This window comes from Corvus moneduloides, chromosome 15 (assembly GCF_009650955.1).
Source record: "Corvus moneduloides isolate bCorMon1 chromosome 15, bCorMon1.pri, whole genome shotgun sequence".
NCBI lineage: Eukaryota > Metazoa > Chordata > Aves > Passeriformes > Corvidae > Corvus > Corvus moneduloides.
The window spans coordinates 121,280-143,194 of record NC_045490.1 but is presented as its reverse complement, the minus strand read 5'-3'; the positions used below and the strand labels follow the sequence as shown (position 1 = coordinate 143,194).

The following is a 21,915-nucleotide window of genomic DNA, read 5'->3' as shown; positions in this document are numbered from 1 at the left end:
TGTGTAGTGTGGTTTATATTGTTACACTTGTAAATAAGGTAATTAAAAATTTAGCAAGTAGGTAATTCTCAGTAATCTCGTGTCATCCAAAATATTTGCATTTGTTCAGGAACTTTAATAATGTACAAGACAAGACAAACGTCTGGTTTAGAGTGGGTTTTGTAAACACAAATCTTGCAGGCTGAAGCATTTAGTTCTGTGAGTGTCAGTTAACCATACTGATACAGGCTGTCTGTTGAAGTGCCAAGTAAGAGGGTTGAAATTCTCTAAAAAATCCTCCTGCAAAAGAGGCTTGCACCGGGTCATTAGCTGCATTTTGGGATGAACAATTCTCATGTCTTTAGTTTTGTATAGGAAAACGCAGCATTTGGAGCCAGTGATGTGTGTTTGGGGATAAATAATTGGTCATAGGTTAGTAATTGTGAATTTGGTTCCCATTTCTTTTGTAATATTTGATAGCTATGCAGATGTGTTCTCAGTGTTAATATTGCAATACTTATCGTGATGTTTCTTACTAAAGCTGCTGTCTCATTTTCCGTAAGGATTGTAGGAATGTTATTTTGTATTAAGTGTCTGAAAAGAGATTAAATACCTTCTAATTTTTTTTTCAATCAGATCTTTGTGGAATTTGATGGCTGTAACTGGAACCAACATGCATGGGTGAAAGTCCATGCTGAAGAAGTTATAGTGTTGCTGCTGGAAGGATCATTGGTTTGGGCACCACGAAATGATCCAGTTATGCTTCAGGGGACTCGAATCTCGCAGGCACAGTGGCCTGCACTGGTGAGTATTTGACCAGAAGCCCTTAGATCCTCAGAAGTTTTCATCAGCTCCGCTGTGAAACTTGAGGCTTGGATATTGTACAGGGCACCGTTTTGCAGGTTCAAAAATTTCTTGGGGATGGACTTTTACTAATAGGAGTTTCTTAACTGGCACTTAATAGCACCTTTGGGAAAGCACTGGAGAGGCAGTATGCTTCCAGTTCCTGCCCCAGGAATTGCTATGACATATTTTACAGAAATGTGTTATTTACAGGTTAGTCTCTGAAGAAACGTGTTATATATCTGAAAAGATCATTTTGCCCTATTTTAAAATTTTATGTATGTTAGGCTTTTCTGAATTGTGAGAATAAGCCTTTTAGTCTTATGAAGGACTCTCCGGAGCTCTGTATGGTAAAGGCTGTTGCATCAATTAAGTAGGTATACCAGAAGGCATCTTGGGGAAGAGAACAGACTGCGTGCTGTGCCTGACATATTGAATTGGCCACTTCGAATCTAAAAAATTTATTTCCATTTTGCTGTCAGCATTAACTAATGTGACATGCAAAATTTTCTCATGTTTCTTGATGTGGTTAACCATATTGCTGTTTACATGGCAGCTACATGTCATGACACTTGAAAACAAAGCCAGTGTATTTTAGCTAGCATATCTGAATATACCCATTCTGCAAACATCCTGATGAGTCGTATATAGTGATGAGCATTCCTTATATATTTCTTCTCTTAGTGGCATCTGAAGAGGAAAGATTATATGTGAGAATCCTTCCCTCATTTTTATGCTGTTTAATTTTTATTATTTGGCCCTTCTTTTGTTTCTTTTCTCCTCCCACAGTCCTTGGACTGCTTGGGATCCTACTCTGCTTTTTAATACATTTTGTGCGTGGCTACATTGAAACATTTTTTCCCCATCAAGGATTGTGTGCCTTGGTAGAATTTGAATTTGGTGTTTTAAAGGGGCACTTGGGCACCATGCAATGATCAAGTTGAGCAAGTTCATCACTGCATCTTTCTCTGAGGATTTCTTTATTGCACTTGGCTTAAGGCAGAAGAAAACCAGGCCTTTACAGCAGAGACTCTGGAGAGAGTGTTTTTTCCAGAGGTGAAGTTTTCCTTTCAGTGTATTTCCAACTTGTCTCCAAAAATTAACTCCAGTTAGTTTCATCTGGGAAACTGTTTTTACACAGGAGCAGCATTTTTCAGTTGATTGCCAAATAGGTCAAAATCCAAGTGATTTGGGTGTATTACCATAGTCTGCATGCTGACTGTGTAATGATTCCAGAGTATTTCCACTACAACTCGAGCTTTACCTGTAGGCTTGCTGAAAAAATATTTCCCTACTCTGGACATCCACATGAGCATTGAAGCTTTCTCTAGGTACTACAGGCCTACCCAGATAACTGTATGGGAATGGAGATTGGAGTTAGTCAAAGCACCAGAGTACATACTGGCAATGGGTAACCAACTACTTAGCATTACAAAGGGGATGGTATGTTTCAGGGGTGTGGGGGATGGTGGGTTTTGTTGGGGTTTTGCTTTTTGGTTTGTTTTTGTTTGTTTTTGTTTGTTTGTTTGTTTAAGATATATCACTTATGAATGTGTTTTCATTCTTCATTGTCTCTTTTTTGTAGTCCTGTTTGCTTTCAGGAAATAGTTCTACATAAACTGAGAAAATAAATTTTTATATTTATACTGTTGTGTACAGGAGAATGGAGTGTAAACAAACTTGATGAGAGCTGTTAAGGGAAAAATGTCATGAATACTTGTGTGTTAAAATCATGTAAGTGTGAGCATGAGACAAATAACACTTCAAAGACTCTTGCTGGCAACATCCTCTTCCATCAGCAAATTATTTTATAAGGTTGTCTGATTCTGCTATTACAAGGTTTCTGAATCCACTAGGTATTTTTAGTGATTTGCCCTGCATCTTGAACATCAATAGTACACTTGCTATGAACTTCAGTTTTTCACAAAACACTGGCCAAAAATTCTCTCGTTCAATAATAAGCATATAAATTCCTTACAGCTAACTTCTGTAGAAGAATAAAACCACTCCTTTCATAAGGCTGTATCTGAAATACGTTAGATAGTTTGAATCATTAACCAAAGCTTTTTTTTAACCTGAGCATCAGAAGGTGTTTACCTGTGAAAAACCAAATACCACCACAGGTGTTTTCATTTCTGCTTTAAGATCTAATGAAAAAGTGGATCCAATTGTCTGTAATTCCTGCTTGTAATGCAAGAATTATTGGCTTAGACATAATGACTAATATTTTGCATTACAACTTGAGCACTGGGAGGTAGAAGTTGAGAAATTAAAATTTTTAATTTTTTAAAATCTAAAAAGCTTGTGAAATCAATTGTTGGTGGCATGTATGTGTGCTCAGTCATTTTGGTAACTTCTTTTTTTTTGTCGTTTGTCACAGACCTTCACTCCTCTAGTAGATAAACTGGGATTAGGCTCTGTGGTCCCAGTGGAATTTCTTCTGGACAGACATTTACGTTTCCTGTCTGATGCCAGTGGATTACGTTTATTTCAGGTATTTGAACTGTATTCAGTTAAAATGTGAATTTATCTTTGGGCTGTGCTTGTCAGATTAGTTCTGGTTTTTTCTTACTGTTCCACCAACATATCCATCTTTCTCCTTTCACTGCCCTGTCACATATTTGTGTTTGTTTCCCTGCATAGCCAGGTCCTTACACTGACCTCCATTTGCATGCGAAAAGTACTAATACTCTCTACATTGTTCAGTTGGAGAGCTAGATGTCATTGTGTAGCTGATAATTGCAGTGGAAGTTTTGCAACAGCTTTTGCATAGTTAATTCTTTTATTCCCCCTGGCATGCTCAGTAATTTTTTTTTTTAATTTTACTTTTTTTTTTCTTGTTTGTCATCTCTGCAGTCCAAGAAGAGCTGTCCTGTAAAACCTAATGATTCTATTACCCTAGAAGACTGTACTTTGTTAAAACTGTTTGTTTTTGGCAGATGGCAACAGAGAGTCAAAATCAGATTCTGCAGGAACAGCCTTCACTAAGAGAATCTGTCAATGCACTGATCAGCGACCAGAAGCTTCAGGAGATATTTAGTAGAGGTGAGGTGTGTTTTCTATCTCGGAGCTACTTTGTTGTGCAACAGCTGTAAGACTATGCTGGAATTTGTGAAGGAGGATAGTAATAGTATCTGTTACTGTTTCATTTGGAAGGTCAATTTTCTGTATTTTGCAAGTTCCTTACAAAGAAACATTATTTTATCACAGATACAGGTAAGCAGTTGCTGAGATACAACCAGAAATACCTACTGGGAATGGTCACTTAAGATGTAGTTAAAGTAGGACAATATCCATCTATTTACAGCTTCCCTATTTTAAGTTTTAGTTTTGAATTTTTAAAGTGTTGCTCCTTTTCTGTGGGTCTGTTCTGTAAATGTGGAAATTGAGAATTGAAGTTCCTTTGTATTTGCTGATCCTCAGAAACTTTCTTTTGTAATGGCAATTCAAATTTTGACATTTCGATAATTAATACATCAGTTGTTTAAGTTGAATATACGTGTGGATGTGGCTGGTCAGCATAGAGTTAGTACCTTATCTGTTGTCTGGGTTGTGTATTAGGGTTAAGCCTGATTGTGGCTTTTGTTGTCAGATTTGGGTCATTTTGGTCAAGTGCTAAAATAATTTCTATGCAGAGTTCGTGTGCCAGGGAGGCACCCTAGAGACAGACCACTGTCTTACATTTGAAGGATGATGTAATTCTTAAGGGAATTTGGTGCCTTTTGGTCAAATAAAATGTGTATTCATAGAAGTTCTATGAGGACAATACTTCTTACATGAGCAAGTAGCTTAAGAATTGTCCAGTTCGAAGCCTTCTTCTGAAGTCCCTAATTCTGGCTGTGTCACAACAGGTTGTTGGATCACGTGGATTTTGATGATCCAAGATTAGCAGAGGTTTATTTTGTCTGGGCTTAGGGTAGGAGGAAAGCTCAGCATGCTGATGTGGAGAGCAAGGGGAGGGTGAGAGGAGACCTTTATGTAGATAATCTGTTACCTGTGTGAAAGAACTAAGACTGGTTGATTTAGAGATGTTGGATATCCAAATACGTTTCTACTCTGAAACGCATGGGGTTTTTTCTGGGATTTGACACATCTGAACTAAGTCAGAATACTGGGACTGGTTACTGGATTGAAGCTGCATGATTACTAACCTGTAGGTTAGAAAGCAAAATAATTTAGTTCGCAAGGAGCCCCCATCCAGCATGATTTTGTCAAAGGAGTGAGTTAATTTTGGTCTTTCACGTTTGGTTTTTTTATGTGTAAACTGTATTCATTTTGTCGTCACAGTAGCTTTGAGTTACAACAATGAGGACCTATTGACTTTTTAGGATAAAATGCCTGGTTACGCAGAATTTTTAGCAGAAGCCCTAGTGTTTTAATTTTTTTCCACTTGGAAGATGACACGTCAAGTCCTAATTAAGTGCACAGAACCATTTTTTTGTATGACTCCTAACTAGTATGACGCAAAGCTTGTTTGGAAAATGTACTCAAAGTCCTTATTTTCCAGGTCCTTACAGTGTCCAAGGCCAAAGAGTTAAAGTTTATCAACCAGAGGATGAAAATAGCTGGCTCTGTGGTGTTGTGAGCCACCAAGATCCAATAACTCGTCTTATGGAGGTGTCTGTGACTGAGGTAAAAATACGAAGCACTGCTTTGGTGTTCCTAAAATACCATGCCTCAATATCTGTATGTGGAGAACGACAGCTTCGCCCAAACTTACTCTTTTGGTTTGTTTTTTTGCTTTAAAAGATGAGTAATGATTTGTGTTGGGATTCACAGTATTTTTCTAGTATTTTTTCCTATTATGTTGACTTTCCAGAATAAATGATGTCACACAGACTATTAAAAAAAGAAAAGCTGTAAGAATTTCAGTACTGTGAACTAAAAATGTAACCTCCAAGCACAGATACAGAGATTGGATATTTGTTGCTCCTTTTGGGGAGAAACTGGTGAGGATACTTAGGCTAAACTGAGGTGCTTCTTCCAGTAGTCCTTTCTACACCTAGAGGAGTGAACATGGAGAGGGCTGGAACAATGTTGAATCAAATTTAAGAGCTGTGTTTAATGCATGAGTACCTCTAGAAATGCTCAATAGAACAAATATACATGGAAACAGCAGTAGGAATCAAATGCAAAAGTTTTTCAAATAGAGAAGGAGCAAAAGGATAGAAGGTGAACTGGAAGGCTGTAGTATTACTAAGAAAGTGAGACAGAAGGAAAAGGTAAATGGGAGAGGGCCTGCACAGTAACTGTGTATTTAGGTCTCTTATGTTGATACTATATACTTTGAATTAAAAATTAACCTCTGCTTTTCTTTCTCTTACCTCCTCATTATCAATCCGTATAAAAATTAGAGTGGTGAGATAAAGTCGGTGGATCCTCGACTGATTCATGTGGTGATGGATAACACTTCTCCAAGCGAGGTAGTACAGCAGTTCGTTCAGGTCTTGTATATACAGTATGAAACTTCATAAAATTTTTGATCTGAAATAAGTAAAATCTGGAAAGGACTAAAAAATTCTGCAGTGTTCACTGTAGATTTTGGATAATTTTCATAATTTTCCTCTTAAAGTTGGAACAGGAAAATTTTGTTTACCATTTTGATGGTCATAGCTTTCTTTAAACAATCTTCTCTCTTTGTTCAGGCTTGTTTACTAAGTTTAGCATGGATCGTGGAGGGGGGATCAGTAACTGTGTAACCATGGTGGTTGTTCTCCATTTTAAGGTGTAGTGTTGCTGCCTTTTTCTAAAAGGATCATTCTGTGCTGGTTCACAGACCTTTTAAGGCATTTCTAAAAATTGCCATCTGGCTTCTCTGCCTTGTGAGCAGGCTTGTGTGTTTGTGGCATTTCATTGCTTCAGTTGAGAGGTTCCATGATAACATTTGAACCTGAATTTTTACCGTAGGCTGAAGGGCAAGCTATCTCCTGTAGTTAAATATTGTAGGCTTTGTGTAGTGGACAGACAGCGTGCCCTTGAAAAGAGTCGTGGGGTCTATACTTGGAGAAAAAATTAGTGTGCAGATGGTATTCATACATTATGAAGAGCTTTGTTGGAGTATTGCATATTTCTCAAAATTTGGTGTGATGTTCATGCTACAGCAAGGTAGCTCAGCTAAAAAATTTCTTGTGCAGATCTTATTCTAGTACAAAAAAGACAAGACTGCACTTAATGCTTGTGTTCTGTGCTCACGTAGCATCTCTCTTTAGATGTCTCAGTTTCTGATAAAGTGTTCCTAAACTTCAGAGCAGTGTAATATATTCTGTTCTTACAGAAAAGAAGTTCTTTGAATGGGTATCCTGATTGTTCTGTTTAGTGATTGCATGGCTTTGTCTATTACAGGGAGGGGGCCTAAAAGCAGCTAAATCATCAACTAAAGGGAAAAAGAAGAAAGAAAGCCTGGAGGGAAAGGACGGAAGGAGGAGGAAAAATGTATCAGATCCTGGTTGTGATCCTGCAACAAAGAAGCTAAAGGAGAGGAGTGAGGCAGATAGCAATGGTAGTGACGGAGGTGAGGCAAGCAGAGGTCCTTGGAAAGGAGTCTCCAGTAGTGAAACAGGACTGGATCCAAGGGCCAAGCAGTTGCCTTCGTTTATTCCTCAGATTAATCGCAATATTCGTTTTGCTACTTACACCAAAGAGAATGGCCGAACACTAGTAGTCCAAGACGAGCCAGTTGGTGGTGACACACCATTGCCCTTCACTCCATTTTCTTCTGTGACTGGACAACCATTACTAGTTGGATCTGGATGTAAAGAGGCAGGAAAATCACTGGAACAGGTTGGCCAAGGCACAGTGACTTCTACAACTGCAGTTACTACACCTGCTTTGACACCGACAACTGTGAGAATCTCTGATACCAGTTTGCCAGCTGTTACTGGACAGGAGAAACTGAAAGCAGTCCGATCCCAAGCCCAGGGAGAGGTGAGTAGCTCATGATCCAACATGTTTCAGAAAGATTTATGTGTTTGCAGCAGATGTGCTGCAACATACTCCTGTTACAATGTGTGTCCACGGAATTGAAAAAGCCTACTTTTTCTCTCCTGAGTCTGTCTCCTTCCGAAGAAAACCTGTTACCTGACCTAAGAAATTACTCAAAAGAAAATTAAGATGATTGGTGAAGGAGTATTCAGAGACAACTGTGTAGCACTCTTATGCTTATTCAGCCTTAATCTGAGAAATGCAGCTTTAACATAACACTAAGCACTGCATTTAATTAATTTTGTTGCGTCATATGGCAGATAACCTGCTTAAAATCTCTTGCCTTTATATAAACAAATCTGCGTGAAAATGCGTACTGAGTTGAACATTCAAGTTACTTTTAAAAAAAAGCCTCAAAACCAGAAAAACGATAAACCTACATTTAGAGGACCTTTAACAGATGCCTGTCTTGTGTGTTAGAGCTGTGGTATCTATATAGTAGTAAAATGAGCCAGTTCCATTGTATACAATCTAGGACTAAAACCAAAGAAATAATTAAAGTATTTGAGATGAGAGCTCAGTCTGAAAGCATCTTGAAGGCCTTTTAGTTATGTCTTTGTTTACAATGGAAAGAGTAGAAAAATAGAAGGGAAACCCTGTTAAAATAGAAGACTTTTTAAATAAATCAAATGAAGATTTGTAAAAACAAAACAAAAATGAAACTGACCTCAGTAAGTACAACAAAAATAAAGAATCTCGCCATCTACTGTATAAAAAAAGAAAATGGGAGATACGTTAAGAGAGCCCAGTGTGATTGCCTGGAGGTTAAAGGCATTGTTATCATCCCTGTCTTTTGTATAAGCCAATGGAATTGGTGGAAGGCTTAGATGTTTACCTTGGGATAAAGATGCCTAGGTGGTAAGGTGTAAAGGAGAAATAAAATTGTTGAAAACAGGAGTGTTGCATAATGAGCATAATACAATGTAATATGACCTCTTCTATCCCCCACCCCCCCAAAAAAATAAATAAATTCAGAGTTGGGAGCAACTACAGATTGTGTAATTGTACTGAGAAATTACGGTATCACCTGTCCTTCTTTCCCTCTCTCCAACCCCAAATCACTTTTTTAAAACATTTATAATTTGGCTTCAGAGTTGGCAGGCAGACTATTAGTCCATTTTAAACTAATTTTTTTGAGGGAAGGAACCTGACATAAATCAGTAAGAGTGTTGTAGGTAGTTCACATGTGTTACTGTTTCAGACTGTCTGCTATATCATAGTGTGATTTGGTCCTTGAGATGACTTCAAAACCTTGGTTTCCATTCAAATTCATATTGTTTTTAAAACTATTAGAACTCAGTTTTCTAAAATTATTTTTATGTCTAAAAATAAATATCTGAAATTCTAATATCTGAAAGAACTGTTAATGGGTTATTAAAGTTATTACAGCTGGAGATTGGTAATGAGGAGCAAGCTAAACATTAGTATGCAGTAGAGTAGGTGTGCAGGGACACTAGTGACCAGTAGGATGTGTTGCACAGAGTCTGTGGTTGTATTTAACATGACCTTGAAATAAAATTGTGTTAATGATGAGCAAATTTCTAAGTGGAAACTCAAAAAAAAAGGAGTAGAGCTGATCTAAATGATTCTATGAGGAATTAATCCCAGTATATAATAGTTACAGTAGGACTGTCAGAATTGGAAAATCTGGACAAGTACCAACTGAGAAGAGAGCAAGTGAATATTCCGTATCGCAGTTATGGTTCTAGTAGAAATCTGCCATTCACAAAACTTTCTAGTATTTAATGGTCATAAAAACTAAGCCTTTTGTGCTTAACCTCTACTGAGTAATTCCCTGGAAGGCACCGTGTCCTAGGCATCTATCTACCTGTCAGCAGATGCGGCTTGCTGGGACCCGGAACAGTTTGTCTGCTAACTGCTAGGGGGCTTGGTTTGTTTAATTAACTTGCAAACTAAGTTACTTATTTCAACGGTGCTACTTAAGTAGATGGAGCTTATCAGAATGATCTTGGGTGAGGGTGAAAGGTGGAAGGGTATTCCAAAGCAGTTTCAATTGAGGTTCCCTCGTTGTTGATTTGACTTCAAAGGATCAGCAGTTTTACTAAGTTGCTTTTGTATGAATTAGTTCACCTGTCTTGTGTCTCACCTTTGTTCTAAAGTGTGATAAGACATTAAGTGTTAGTTTTCTTTGTGTGTCTTCAGTTTCAATAGCTTGTGGGTAGGAATCTTTAAAGAAGTTTCTTCATTGTAAGTATGTCTGCTGGAAATTTCTATTCCACATGGGTAAGTAGAATGCTAATGGTACGATGAGATGAACCAAACTATTCTTGAATCAAATAACAATCCTATAATAGACTAATGCTTATTAATTTTGTTTCAGAATTCCCGAAATTCACTTTTGACTTCTTCTGGATTTGGAGTCTCTCTTCCAAGTGCTTCCCAGTCCTTGGTATTTGGGGCTGGAAGGAGCCAATCAAATGGAGTGATGGCTCCAGAAAGCAAACCTTCTGGATTTCCTTTTGGCTGTGGTACTGGACAAGAAGCTCAGAAAGATTCTGATTCATCCAAGAACTTGTTTTTTCAGTGCATGTCCCAGAATCTTCCTTCCAGTAACTATTTCACAGTCATTTCAGAGAGCTTGACTGAAGATGTCTCTAGTCGGGACTCATTCAAGCAATGTACAGAGAGTGTGGGTGCTGGGACTTGTAAAGGTAAAGTTATTTCAGTGGACACTAAGCCGGGAGCCCAGTCTGGTAGTTCTGTGGAGCAGAAGCTGCCTGTAGAATCTATGCCTACCCTTACTCCAGCCTTTTCACGAAGTCTGTTGAATACTCGTCCCCCTGATAGTCACGAAAACCTATTTTTACAGCCCCCAAAACTGTCACGAGAGGAACCCTCAAACCCTTTCCTGGCATTTGCTGAGAAAGCAGAACTTAGTCCTTTCAGTGGCTTTGCATCTTCATCTCAGACGGGGGTTTGTGCTCCCTCGACACCTGTGGGTCATAAGGCCACTTCTGGCTGGCCAGAAACACTCACCTCTACAGACTCTTTAGCTAAGAAGAAAACATTGTTTATAACAACTGACTCCTCAAAGATGATCTCCAGTGCTTCTGGTTCAACAGCTGCTGCTGGTGTTCAAAGCCCTTCCACTGTAGGGAATGGCCGTTCCAGCTCACCGACCAGCAACCTGACACAGCCTATCGAGATGCCCACACTTTCCTCCAGCCCAACAGAAGAAAAACCAGCTGTTGGGCCTGGGCAGCAGGACAATCCTCTTCTGAAAACTTTTTCTAATATGTTTGGCAGACATCCACCTACCCTTTTCTCTTCACATGTAGAGTTTCCACAGGAGAACAAAGCCCCTTTTGAAGCTGTGAAAAGGTTCTCGCTAGATGAGCGGAGCTTAACATCCAAACAGGACTCTGACTCCAGTACAAATAGTGACCTGTCAGATTTGAGTGACTCTGAAGACCAGTTGCAGGCTAAGGCTTGTATGAAGGGTATCCCAGACCACTTGATGGCGAAGCTAGGCCCCAATGCGGAGCGCAATGCAGAATTACTGCTGGGTAAAGGAAAGGGGAAACAAGCCCCAAAGGGCCGGCCCCGCACAGCTCCCCTAAAAGGTGATGACTTGAATGCGGATAATGTTTTGGAAGCACAAAGAGGTGGGATACTGGGTTATCTCCTGTGTAATGAACTGCGTGAACTAACCACAGTTGTAAACCTCATTCATGCTCAGTAGACAGCACACAGGATGCTTACAAGGCTGAAGCTTAATGCTTCTTGTATGTGAATTTGATGTTCACTTTGAGAAATGTTTAAGCATGTATTTGTCAGAACAGAAGTGTGGTATGCTGCAGGCTTGAACAGACTTTCTGGTTTTACGTGGGTATGAACATACAGATCTCTGAAAAGATGATTGTTGGAGCCAGTATCCTTTTGCTGTTTCAGTTAACTAATAGATTTTTACTTTGCCTCACCCAGTTGGCCAGTCTGTGCTGAAAGATATGAGTAAGGTGAGGAAGCTGAAGCAGTCAGGTGAGCCTTTTCTCCAGGATGGCTCTTGCATCAATGTAGCTCCACATCTGCACAAGTGTCGGGAGTGCCGTCTGGAGCGGTACCGCAAATTTAAGGAGCAAGAGCAGGATGACTCAACTGTGGCATGTCGCTTCTTCCATTTCCGGAGGTGCTCAAATTCTTCCTTTCTTCATATGTAGTCTATGTGCAGAACTTGGGCCATGTCTAAGCACGAAGTAATTATGTTTTACTTATTAAATATGCTTGGGGGTACAATAATGAAGGTTTTGAGTGTCTTGCGTTTCCCTGCATCACCTGACCGGAATTCCCTCACTGGGCCGGAAAGAGCTGCTTTTCAAAGATAAAGCTGTAGGATACTAAGTGAGCTGCCAGGTACAGCCTCAGGAAATTGAATTTGCTTTATTGGGTAGAATTTTACTTCTGGGTAGCAATTTGTATGCAGTAACTCTCCCTCCTTCACAAGACATTCAGAACAAAGGTAAAATTTTAATCCACTCAGCAAGTAACTGGACATTGCCAGCATGAGGCTAATGTTTGACCAGATTCTGTTAAGTACAGGACTAAATTTTAGGAGTAGAACACTATGTCTGTGTTCTCTCTGTGTTGCGCACATGTCTTACACTGTTGTGTTTCGACCTGTCATGTTTCTCTTCGTCTTCCTTAACTGCCTATTCTAGCAAGTGCTATGCATTTTTTTCCAAAAGTATGTTCATTGACCTTCTGGCATGTAAAGGATGAAGTGAATTTTTAGTATGTGTCACCCATCCAGTAAGCATGCTGCTTCTTTTCCTAAACTTGTTAAAAATTAATCTAGCTTGAGGTTAAAGATAAGATGGGTTCTGCTTAAGAATGAAGTTACCTTTGATATTGACAGGAGATGTTTAGGGTTCTGTCGTACATTTTTACGTCTTTTACCCCACAAGAATTAGGAGGGTCAACAGCTACTGGTAAAACAGTAGTGATTCATCTATGGGGAGAGCAGTGCAACAAGGATTTTTGCATATCTCTTAATGTGAGCTGTTAGAAGAGTTGCTGAGTGCTGGCAGCCCTAACCAGAACTGAAATACTGTTTTCTCAAAAGTTGGGAAAAACTTTCGCATGAATTAAAATTGAGAATGACAACCATTCAGAATTTTGCAAGCAGCATCATGCGGCAGGTCAAATTGAGTTTTGTCATCTCTTTCTATTAATAGGATAGAGAAGTGGGATTTAACAAGCTGTAGCAATTCCTTTTAGGTGGAATTTCCCACCAATGTTTACTAGGACCTTGGGATTTGTTCTAGTGGGTGTTGCAGCCACAGCTTTGTATGCCTTATTCTCTGCGTTACTGGGATGTGCATAATAAGTGTATTGTCTGTAGAATATAGCACTTTAGCTGAAGTCTTTTTTCCCCCCCTTTCTGGGTTTATGTTCTGATATAGATGTCATTATAAGTTAATTAAAGGTGGTTAAGCAGTTTCTCAATTACTCCATCCTATTTCGTGCAGGCTGGTATTTACCCGGAAAGGTATACTACGAGTAGAAGGTTTCTTGAACCCACAACAAAGTGACCCTGATGCCATGAGCCTTTGGATTCCTTCTTCCTCTCCTGCAGAGGGGATCGATCTGGAAACTTCCAAATATATCCTGGCCAATGTTGGGGACCAGTTCTGCCAGCTTGTTATGTCAGAGAAGGAGGCAATGATGATGGTAGAGCCACATCGTAAGTTGGGCTTTTGTCATGGGTTTTTTTTTCCATCCTCTCTGTATAATGCATGTACAATACAGTGGAATAGAATTGAAAATGTCATATAATTTCGTGTTGAAATGCTTCTCCTGCTCTTCCAATGAGAAGGCTATGTTCACCTCCTTGGGATGTAACTGTGGGACCAGCATTTGAGACTTCCTTTTGGATGAGTGCAACATTACTACCAAGGAAGCTAGTGGTAACTGTCCTAGACATTAAATGATTTTTTTAATAACTAAATGCAGAAATCAGCTGGCTCATGCTCCTAAGAAAATAGAAATAAGCCAGAGTACCTACCACACTGAGCAGCTATGCTTTAATGAACAGATTTTCTGATCTGTTTGTGTCCTTTTATGCTCCAGGCACATCATGTAAAAGCTCACGGTTTTTGAGGGAGCAATACCTTCATTCAGCCCGCAAGGACTTAGCTGAGCAGCTAGTTGCCAGCTTTGCACTTCAAGGGGAAAAGGTTTAAGGAAAAAAAAAGGTAGCCGGTTTAGCTTATCACATGGATAACTGACTATCTGATTTTTTCCCTTTAGTTTCTGGAACATACAAGGGCAGCCATTCGGAGAGCCCCTTCCTTAGCAAATATGTTGGTTTAGAATCTGAATAGTTAACAGAGATCTGATTTTAGTGTATGTGTATTATGTGGTGAAACTAAATACACATTCTCTGTGGTTTTATGTATTGACATCACTTGTTCATAAAACTAGCAGAAGATTTGTAATTTTGCTGGAAGTTCCATTAGTGCTCCTTTAAATTCAGTTATTACAGAACACTGCAAGGTGCTGCATTTCTTTGTAGTGTGCCTTTTGATACCTGACCTTACCTATTCTTAGAAATGGGAACTTGATAGTGTCACTGGACTAGCAACTCAAAGAATGGGGCTACGAATGTAAAAAGTATGTGTTTCTGTACTCTGCCTTCAGGTCATGTTGCTGTGAATTTTTCAATGTTGCTGTGATATTCTCAAATTAGGTGGGAGAAATGAAAAATGTCAAAGCAATAATTCGTAGTGTGCCTTCTCTCTATAGAGAAGGTGGCATGGAAACGAGCAGTACGTGGTGTGAGGGAGATGTGTGATGTATGTGAGACAACACTCTTCAATATTCATTGGGTTTGTCGGAAGTGTGGTTTTGGGGTCTGTCTGGACTGTTACCGGCTGAGGAAGAACCGTCCACGTAGTGGTGAGTACTGGGCATTTTTACCCCACTGTAATCTTTGAACTGACTATAGGCAGGGAATAGTTTCTGGGAAGTTGCAGAAGGTTTTGTGAGAGAGTTACTGAGTATCAGCTTGGAAGGCTGCATGTTTAGAACTTGTCTTGTATGCTGCTGTTCCATTCTTCATTTCCTTATGTACCTGTGTTTTATCTATTTGTTTAGGATGTGATTATTAAAATTACAGCATTAGCAGGCATAGAGTGTCAGCTGAGACAGTCAACTATATAGTTCTGTCCTTTCCTCAGAAAGTATAAAAGAAATATTGAGTAGTGTCTTAACAGTTCAGAACTGTCGCAAGGGGAACTAGTAAGCAGACACTGAAGAGAGCTGCTGTCTTTAACAAGGAGTTAGATTGGAAAGTTTTCTTCTTTTTTTTTTTGATTCCATGACACACCAGGGCTTGTAATTCAGGAAGAAGTTAAGTAAGTTCAATTTTAGGAAATAGAGGCATGAGAAAGCAGATACCTGTTTGGGGTTTTTTGTGTACTTTACTGTTTTGAGACCACTCTGGTAGCATGGATGCTAACAAATGGCAATCTCAGTAAGATTAATTTGTGAGCGTTCCATTATTATATGGAGCAGATGTATAAAATTCTGGATGTTAATAAGTGTGAATACCGCTGTCTATTCATTATGATAACTTAGAAAAGCATAATGAGAACAAGAGTATCATATTTTAGAAATTGAGGTTAGAAACCAAAATTTTTAGCGATTGAAAATAAGCTGCTAGAGATGACTGAGGGAAAATTACTGTGATAGCTGTATACTATGAAGAGGCAGAAGTTGCTGTATATCCAGTCCTAATGGTCTGTATTTATAGTTTACTGCTGAGATCACCAGGTTAGTTTCCTGCACTGTAAAGAATCTAAAGAAACAATATTAACGCACAAATACTCTGCATGGTAAAGTTTTAGTACAAAATCTGGGTTTTTTCTTTATTCCAGAGACAGAGGAAATTGGTGATGAAGAAGTTTTCTCATGGCTGAAGTGTGCAAAGGGTCAGTCTCATGAACCAGAGAATCTCATGCCAACACAGATCATCCCTGGTACAGGTAATGCTTGAAACATGAAAGGAAAAATAGCAAATTTTGTATTAATTCTGAGAAAGCAAGTGGAAAAAATATAAAGATGGGTGATGTTGTATGTGATACCTCTTCTAACATGGATTTAGAGGACACTCCCACTTGCTACAGCAGAAGGGTTGAAGGGAAGGTAACCCAAGTACGACCAAACTGTGGATTTGAAGTGCGCATCCTTCTAATATTAGCTGTGACTTGTGCTCAGCTGTTTTTAAGTTGTATCAGTAAATTTGTTTAAGTAGCGAGAAAGAGTTTGTTGGGGATGGTTTGTTTTTATTTTTCTTCTCTGGTGAGGGGGAGGGAAAGCTTGCAGCTTTCTATGTTGCTTTTCCAGCAGATGTCAAGGTGATTGAATTTCCCTAATCATGCATGTGAGCATGATGCTTCCTGTAGTTGAAGTAAGAACACACTGTCAACAGGCTCCCCTTGGCTGGGTGGACTGGAGTAAAACCCAGCAGTGAGGTTTTCTTTGTTGGCTTGGTCCCTAATTTTTACGCATGAGTTCTCAACCTGTTCATCACTGTTTTTCAAAGACAGCTCTGTGTGGACAGTATGTTGTTTTATGTGGGGAACACCTCCCCACAGTGCACCAGTTCTTTAATTCATTCCATCGCGTTGCGGTGATAAAGATTAGATTGTTGCTTTCTAGTTGCACAGTGACTTCTGGCTCCTCCTGCTCATCACCCAAACTGCGTGCATTAGTATGAAGAGGCCCTCCATCTGGGCTATCAGCCTTGCCCCTCTTGACAGGAACATGCCCAAATTCCTTTGAGTTATTTCACAGGTGTGTCCCTGTTGCTTCCTAATAGCTAAGTAGCCCCTGGCTCTTGTCTGTTGCTCAAATCTGCATCTCCTTTCCCCCTAGTAAATCTAGTTTTAAAGTTCTCCATATAAGGCTGGTCAACTTGTTGGCAGAGACTCTCTTGCCCTGCTTGGGCAGGTGAATCCCATCTGCTCCCAAGACACCTGACTTCTCAGAAGTAGATTTGTGGTCACAGAAGGCAAAACTGTTGAGTATGGCATCAGCCATGCAGCCAGGTATTCACCTGTTCAATTCATTACATCTCTCTGTGTACCAGGAGGGTAGAGGTGAACACCTGTGCTCCAGATCCTGTCAGCATTGCTTCAAGGGTTATCTAGCTTCTTGTGGTGGTTCAAGGTCACCTCATTGCAGTATTGTTGGACCCTACATGCAATAGTAGGAGCAGATGATAATCTGTAGGATTTGCGGGGTTTGACAGCCTCTCAGTGACATCATGAAGGTAGCATTAGCACCATTCGTCACGTACTGTTCAGGGACAATGTGTTGTTATATATTATGTGACCTTAAAGATACTTTGCAGTAATACTAGAAAAACCTCACCCCTTTGAATATATAGTTTAGGCCTTTTTTTTTAGATTTCTTTGCATGTGATATTAAAGACTTGACTTTATTTACAGCGCTTTACAATATTGGAGACATGGTTCATGCAGCACGAGGCAAATGGGGTATTAAAGCCAATTGTCCATGTATTAACCGACAGAACAAATCGGTGTTGAGACCAGCTGTCACTAATGGAATATCACAGGTATGTAATTTGAAGCTGAAATTACCTTGTTTGACATTTACATTTTTAAGATCTATTAAGGTGTTATATCCTTTAGGCTGACCTGTTGTGAATTTTAGTTTCTCCATATGTACTCTGAGTGTTTTAGTTTAGCAAAAGTCTTCTGGGGCATTTTTTGGGGACATGAACTGCATCTGTTATCTACCAAGTGGTTATTTGGGCTAATATTCTTATGTAGAAATTGGGTAGGAAGCCATTCATATTGATGCTGTATTTTAAAACAAACTACTATGAGTAGCTTGGAATACATGCTTTTATTTTGTTGTGGTTCCTGAAGGAATCTGGAGCAGTTCTGTTACTATCGATACAAAAAATCCTCCTGTAATAAAAAACCCCTGAAAGAACGAAAAAGAAAGAAATCAGAAAGTTTGGTCTTATGTTAAAAAATGACTAAATGATAACATGGTAAGAATTCACACCACAGTGCAAAGGTGAATACACACAGACAAGAAGCTCCTGTATCGTGCTGCTACCTTAGCATAAATTAATTTTACTGTGTGCTTATAGCAAATGGAAAAAGAAAAACAACAGACAAAACCAAATGCATTGGATATGAAAAATGTCTTCCAAGTTGAAGTCTTCCCTTTATTCAAAATTTAGCAGTTGTTTATTTTTTTTTTTTGTTTTAGCTTCCAACTGTAAATCCTAGTGCATCAGTCTCTGGAAACGAGAGCACCTTTTCCACTGGAGCAGGGGCGGCAGCAGTGGGGCAAGTAGAAATGGACACTGTACCAAAATCTGAAGCAACTGATAGTAGGATAGAAGATTCTGCAAAAATGGAGACATTACCAACCAATAACACTGAAGTAAAGACTAACAGACCACTTTGTCCAGAAACAGCTCCATCGTCAGCTTTACACTGGCTTGCAGATTTAGCAACGCAAAAAGCAAAAGAGGAGACAAAAGGTGAGCAGAAGAAATGCCCTCTGGGGTTGGAATCAAAAGACAAATGATAACATGCTGTTCGATTGCTATACTTTGTGAGAGTGTCTAGCCCTAAATAGAAAAGAACAGGGTAATTTTTCTTCCTTTGCCTCTTAGAACCAGTTTTGTTCTATGGGCTTAGAAAAATGCAAAGCTGGAAAGATGATACAGCTGAAGACAATACTGTCTTGTCACTCACAGTTTATTTCTGTGCCAATTTATGTATTTATTTTCTCAGAAGCTGATATCCTGGTGTAAAATGATAGTAATTAATTTCAGATGCAGTTTTGTCACTTTATAACAGTTGAAGTAAATATAACTCTTTTGTGTGCTATGTGAAGAGTGCATTTCCAAGGAACTGAGACTGGAGTCCAGTTGGAGAGTTAGATGAAAGCTTAGAGCATCTTTAATACTCAGTAGTTTGAGTGAATACACTTCCTAGATGTCAGAGGTAGCATGACTAACACAGGATTTATTCCTGTCCATATGTCTGGAAGGGACTACTTTACGTGTTGATGTTAAATGTTGGTGAATCACTCACGAGTTCTGCAGGTCTTAGTCACTGTAATATTGAAATATTTAATATCAAAACGTTAATTCAGAAAGTCAGGGAAATGTTTTTTAATTGAATCTATTAAAAATTGTGTGTTTGCACATCTTTTCAGATCAGATCTGTTGAGGTGCCTCATTCACTGTTACAGTGATAATTTACCATTACCACAAGATTCTGTTAATATCCTATTTAATGCAATAGCAAATAATTTCAGAAAACTTTGTGATCATTTTAACTTTGCCTCTTGGGGTTTTTTTTCCTCTCCCCTCCCTGTAATGTTTATATTTATCTTGCAGAATCAGGATCACTGAGATCAGTGCTTAATAAAGAATCCCATTCACCCTTTGGATTAGATTCCTTCAACTCCAGTACAAAAGTTTCCCCGCTAACCCCAAAGCTGTTTAATAGCCTCTTGTTGGGCCCAGTGACATCTAGCAACAAAGCCGAAGGCTCCAGCCTCAGAGATCTGCTACATACAGGGCCAGGAAAGCTTCCGCAGGTCCCATCAGACACAGGAATCCCCTTTCCTCCAGTCTTTTCTGCAGCTTCTACGGTAAATAATTTTTTATTCTTTCAATGATATCTGTCCTAGGGAACAATTGTCATCTATATGTTTTTATAGTATTCTACTCTTGAATGTTGAAACAAATGTAATACCTTGCCAAAACCCACCACTCTACAAATTTGTAGAGAATTTTAGTTTACTACTGCTGAGGAGAGGCTGTTCTTTTGAAGAGACCAAGAAAATGAGTTTAATACAGCCTATGAATTGTTTAGTTGATAATCAGCATCCCTATAAAAGCTCACTTTAAATTTCACACCTTTAAAATTATTGTAAGGGCATACCAGAAAAAAAGACAAAAACTCAATAGTAAACCAGTTGCTTAAACTTATGTATACTTGAAAGGCATTTGAGCTAAAATATGCTTGGGCAGGATCTGCTGCTCCAGCTGGATCACTACAAATCTATGGGGCCTGATGGGATTCATCTGAGAATCTTCGCAGAGCTGCTGATGTGATTGCAAAGCCTCTCTCAACGATTTCCGTGCAATCTTGGGAATCTGGAGAGGTCCCAGGTGACTGGAAGCTGGTGAACATTGTCCTGATTTTTCTGAAAGGGCAAAGAGAGGACCTTGGAAACTACAGGCCTGACAGGCTCACTTAAGTGCCCAGTGAAATAATGGAAAAGATTTTTCTGGGAGGTGTAGGTAAATATCCAGAGTACAATGCAGTCCTCGGTCACTGCCAGCATGTCCTCGTGTGGGTGAAAGTCCTACTTGTTGAACCTGATTTCCTTCTATGACAGGGCCACCTCGTTCATCTAGGAAAGCCAGTAGATTTATTTAATCTTTCTGGAAGTAAGATTTTGATGGCATCTCTCTCAGTATCCTTCTGGACAAAATGTCCAGCAGACAGCTGAATAACCATGTTTGGACAACGTGCTCAGGCCAGGGTGGGATTCTTATTGTGTCTCATGCAGGGCCAGGAGTTGGACTCGATGATCCTGATGGGTCGCTTCCAACTCAGCACATTCCGTGGTTCTGTGATTCTGTGAGTTTAAGGTGTAGTTGCTATTTCTGAGTGCTTATTCTGGAATAACAATACTTTAATCCATTTCGGAAGGAATAACTTCGAAAAAATCCCGAACAAATCAATGCTATTTGACGTGGTTAGAAGCATTTAGTTTAGGAGAAGGATAGATTCTGTGGAATTTATCAACGCTTAGCTCTTTTTGGCTAATACTTTCTCCAGAAGCTTAGGCAGAGTAAGGAGGAAGATGAAATGGCTTGTCTCATAGCAGATTTTTTTTTTAACTCTCTGCCAGGCAGGCTGGCTGACTGTCTGGAACCTTGATTATAGTTCATGTTGGTTGGTTTTGGTAGAGGGAACAGTGCATGAAAATATGCTGCTGCTACAGGAAAGTGAATCCAAGAATACTTCTGCCTCTCATCACTGAGTACAGGGGAAGAAATTGTGGTCACTTGTTTCAAAGCAACTTACTCCTTCAAGGCTTGAGATATCCCCGTCCCAGCAACTTGTATCCCCCTCCCAGCAACTCTATGCATTCTCTCACCACATCTAATCAGATCTATTGTGTAATGTGTTTTTTCACTTTCCTGACTTCTGATCTTCACTGAGTAATTTAGATTTGAAAAAACTTGTGGAGAACTCTGGTCCAGCTCCTGACTTGAATGTCTGGATGCTTCATGTAGAATGAACAAAACATACCTGAGAAACAACAGTTGCATTGCTCAAATTGAGAGAAGCAGGACTGCTGCTCATGAAGAGAATCATCTTGATGTTCCTGGAGCATTGACAGTCTGTTGTGAAGAATTATAAGCATTGTCTTTAATAATTAAACTGCATATTATCTATCTTACGGCCTCCAGAGAATCAGAGTAATGGTACTCTTTTAAGACCATCCAAAGTGGATGACGTCATGATCTAGTCTTACTTGCCTAAGATGGCCTGTAGAAAACTAGTATAATTCCAGGCAGCAGTAGAGAGTGGGATCAGACTAGCAGTGGCACAGCTCCTCTGAAAGGAGCCTAGAGTTCTGGAGGACAGCAAGCTGCACCTGGGCCAGGACTGCACACCTGCAGCTGGAAAGACAAACAGTCCTGGTCTGCATCAGGAAGCATACAGCTGGAGCACATCCAGGAGTGTGGTTATTTCACTCAGCCCCTGTTGGGCCACACCTGGAACGCTGTTTCCAGTTTTGATTTCCCCAGTTGAAGAATGACAGTGCAAAATTGCATGGGATCCAGTGAAGGGCCATAAAGAATGATCAAAGCATTTTGGAGAGCTTGACACATTTGGAAAAGTGGTAGATACTGGTTCTATGCATCCTAGAGAAGAGAATGCTTTGGGGATCTGATCAATCTTACCGTATCTAAAAGATGGTTGTAGAGAATAGGGAGGTACTCCTTTCATAAGAATGCATGGCTAACAGGGCAAGGGGCAATACCAGTTGCTTCAGGAGAAATTCTGTCTGGAT

At 39.5% G+C, this 21,915-nt stretch overlaps 1 protein-coding gene across 3 annotated transcripts in view; it reads left to right on the top strand.

The window, feature by feature from the left end:
* The window catches only part of KDM3B (lysine demethylase 3B), a 50,662-nt gene that overhangs the window by 6,996 nt on the left and 21,751 nt on the right, over positions 1–21,915 (top strand). For 2 of the 3 annotated variants that reach the window (XR_004243279.1, XM_032125326.1), the window contains exons 2-15: positions 616–783; positions 3,203–3,316; positions 3,762–3,867; positions 5,330–5,454; positions 6,177–6,245; positions 7,165–7,746; positions 10,145–11,429; positions 11,749–11,950; positions 13,290–13,504; positions 14,566–14,718; positions 15,699–15,806; positions 17,274–17,401; positions 18,070–18,346; positions 19,214–19,470. Coding sequence is in view for 2 of the 3 variants with exons in the window: in XM_032125326.1 (XP_031981217.1) it covers positions 616–783; positions 3,203–3,316; positions 3,762–3,867; positions 5,330–5,454; positions 6,177–6,245; positions 7,165–7,746; positions 10,145–11,429; positions 11,749–11,950; positions 13,290–13,504; positions 14,566–14,718; positions 15,699–15,806; positions 17,274–17,401; positions 18,070–18,346; positions 19,214–19,470 (3,789 nt within the window). In the remaining variant the exon portion in view is untranslated. The remainder of the gene's footprint in view (positions 1–615; positions 784–3,202; positions 3,317–3,761; positions 3,868–5,329; positions 5,455–6,176; positions 6,246–7,164; positions 7,747–10,144; positions 11,430–11,748; positions 11,951–13,289; positions 13,505–14,565; positions 14,719–15,698; positions 15,807–17,273; positions 17,402–18,069; positions 18,347–19,213; positions 19,471–21,915) is intronic. The other variant, XM_032125327.1, reaches the window with a different exon arrangement.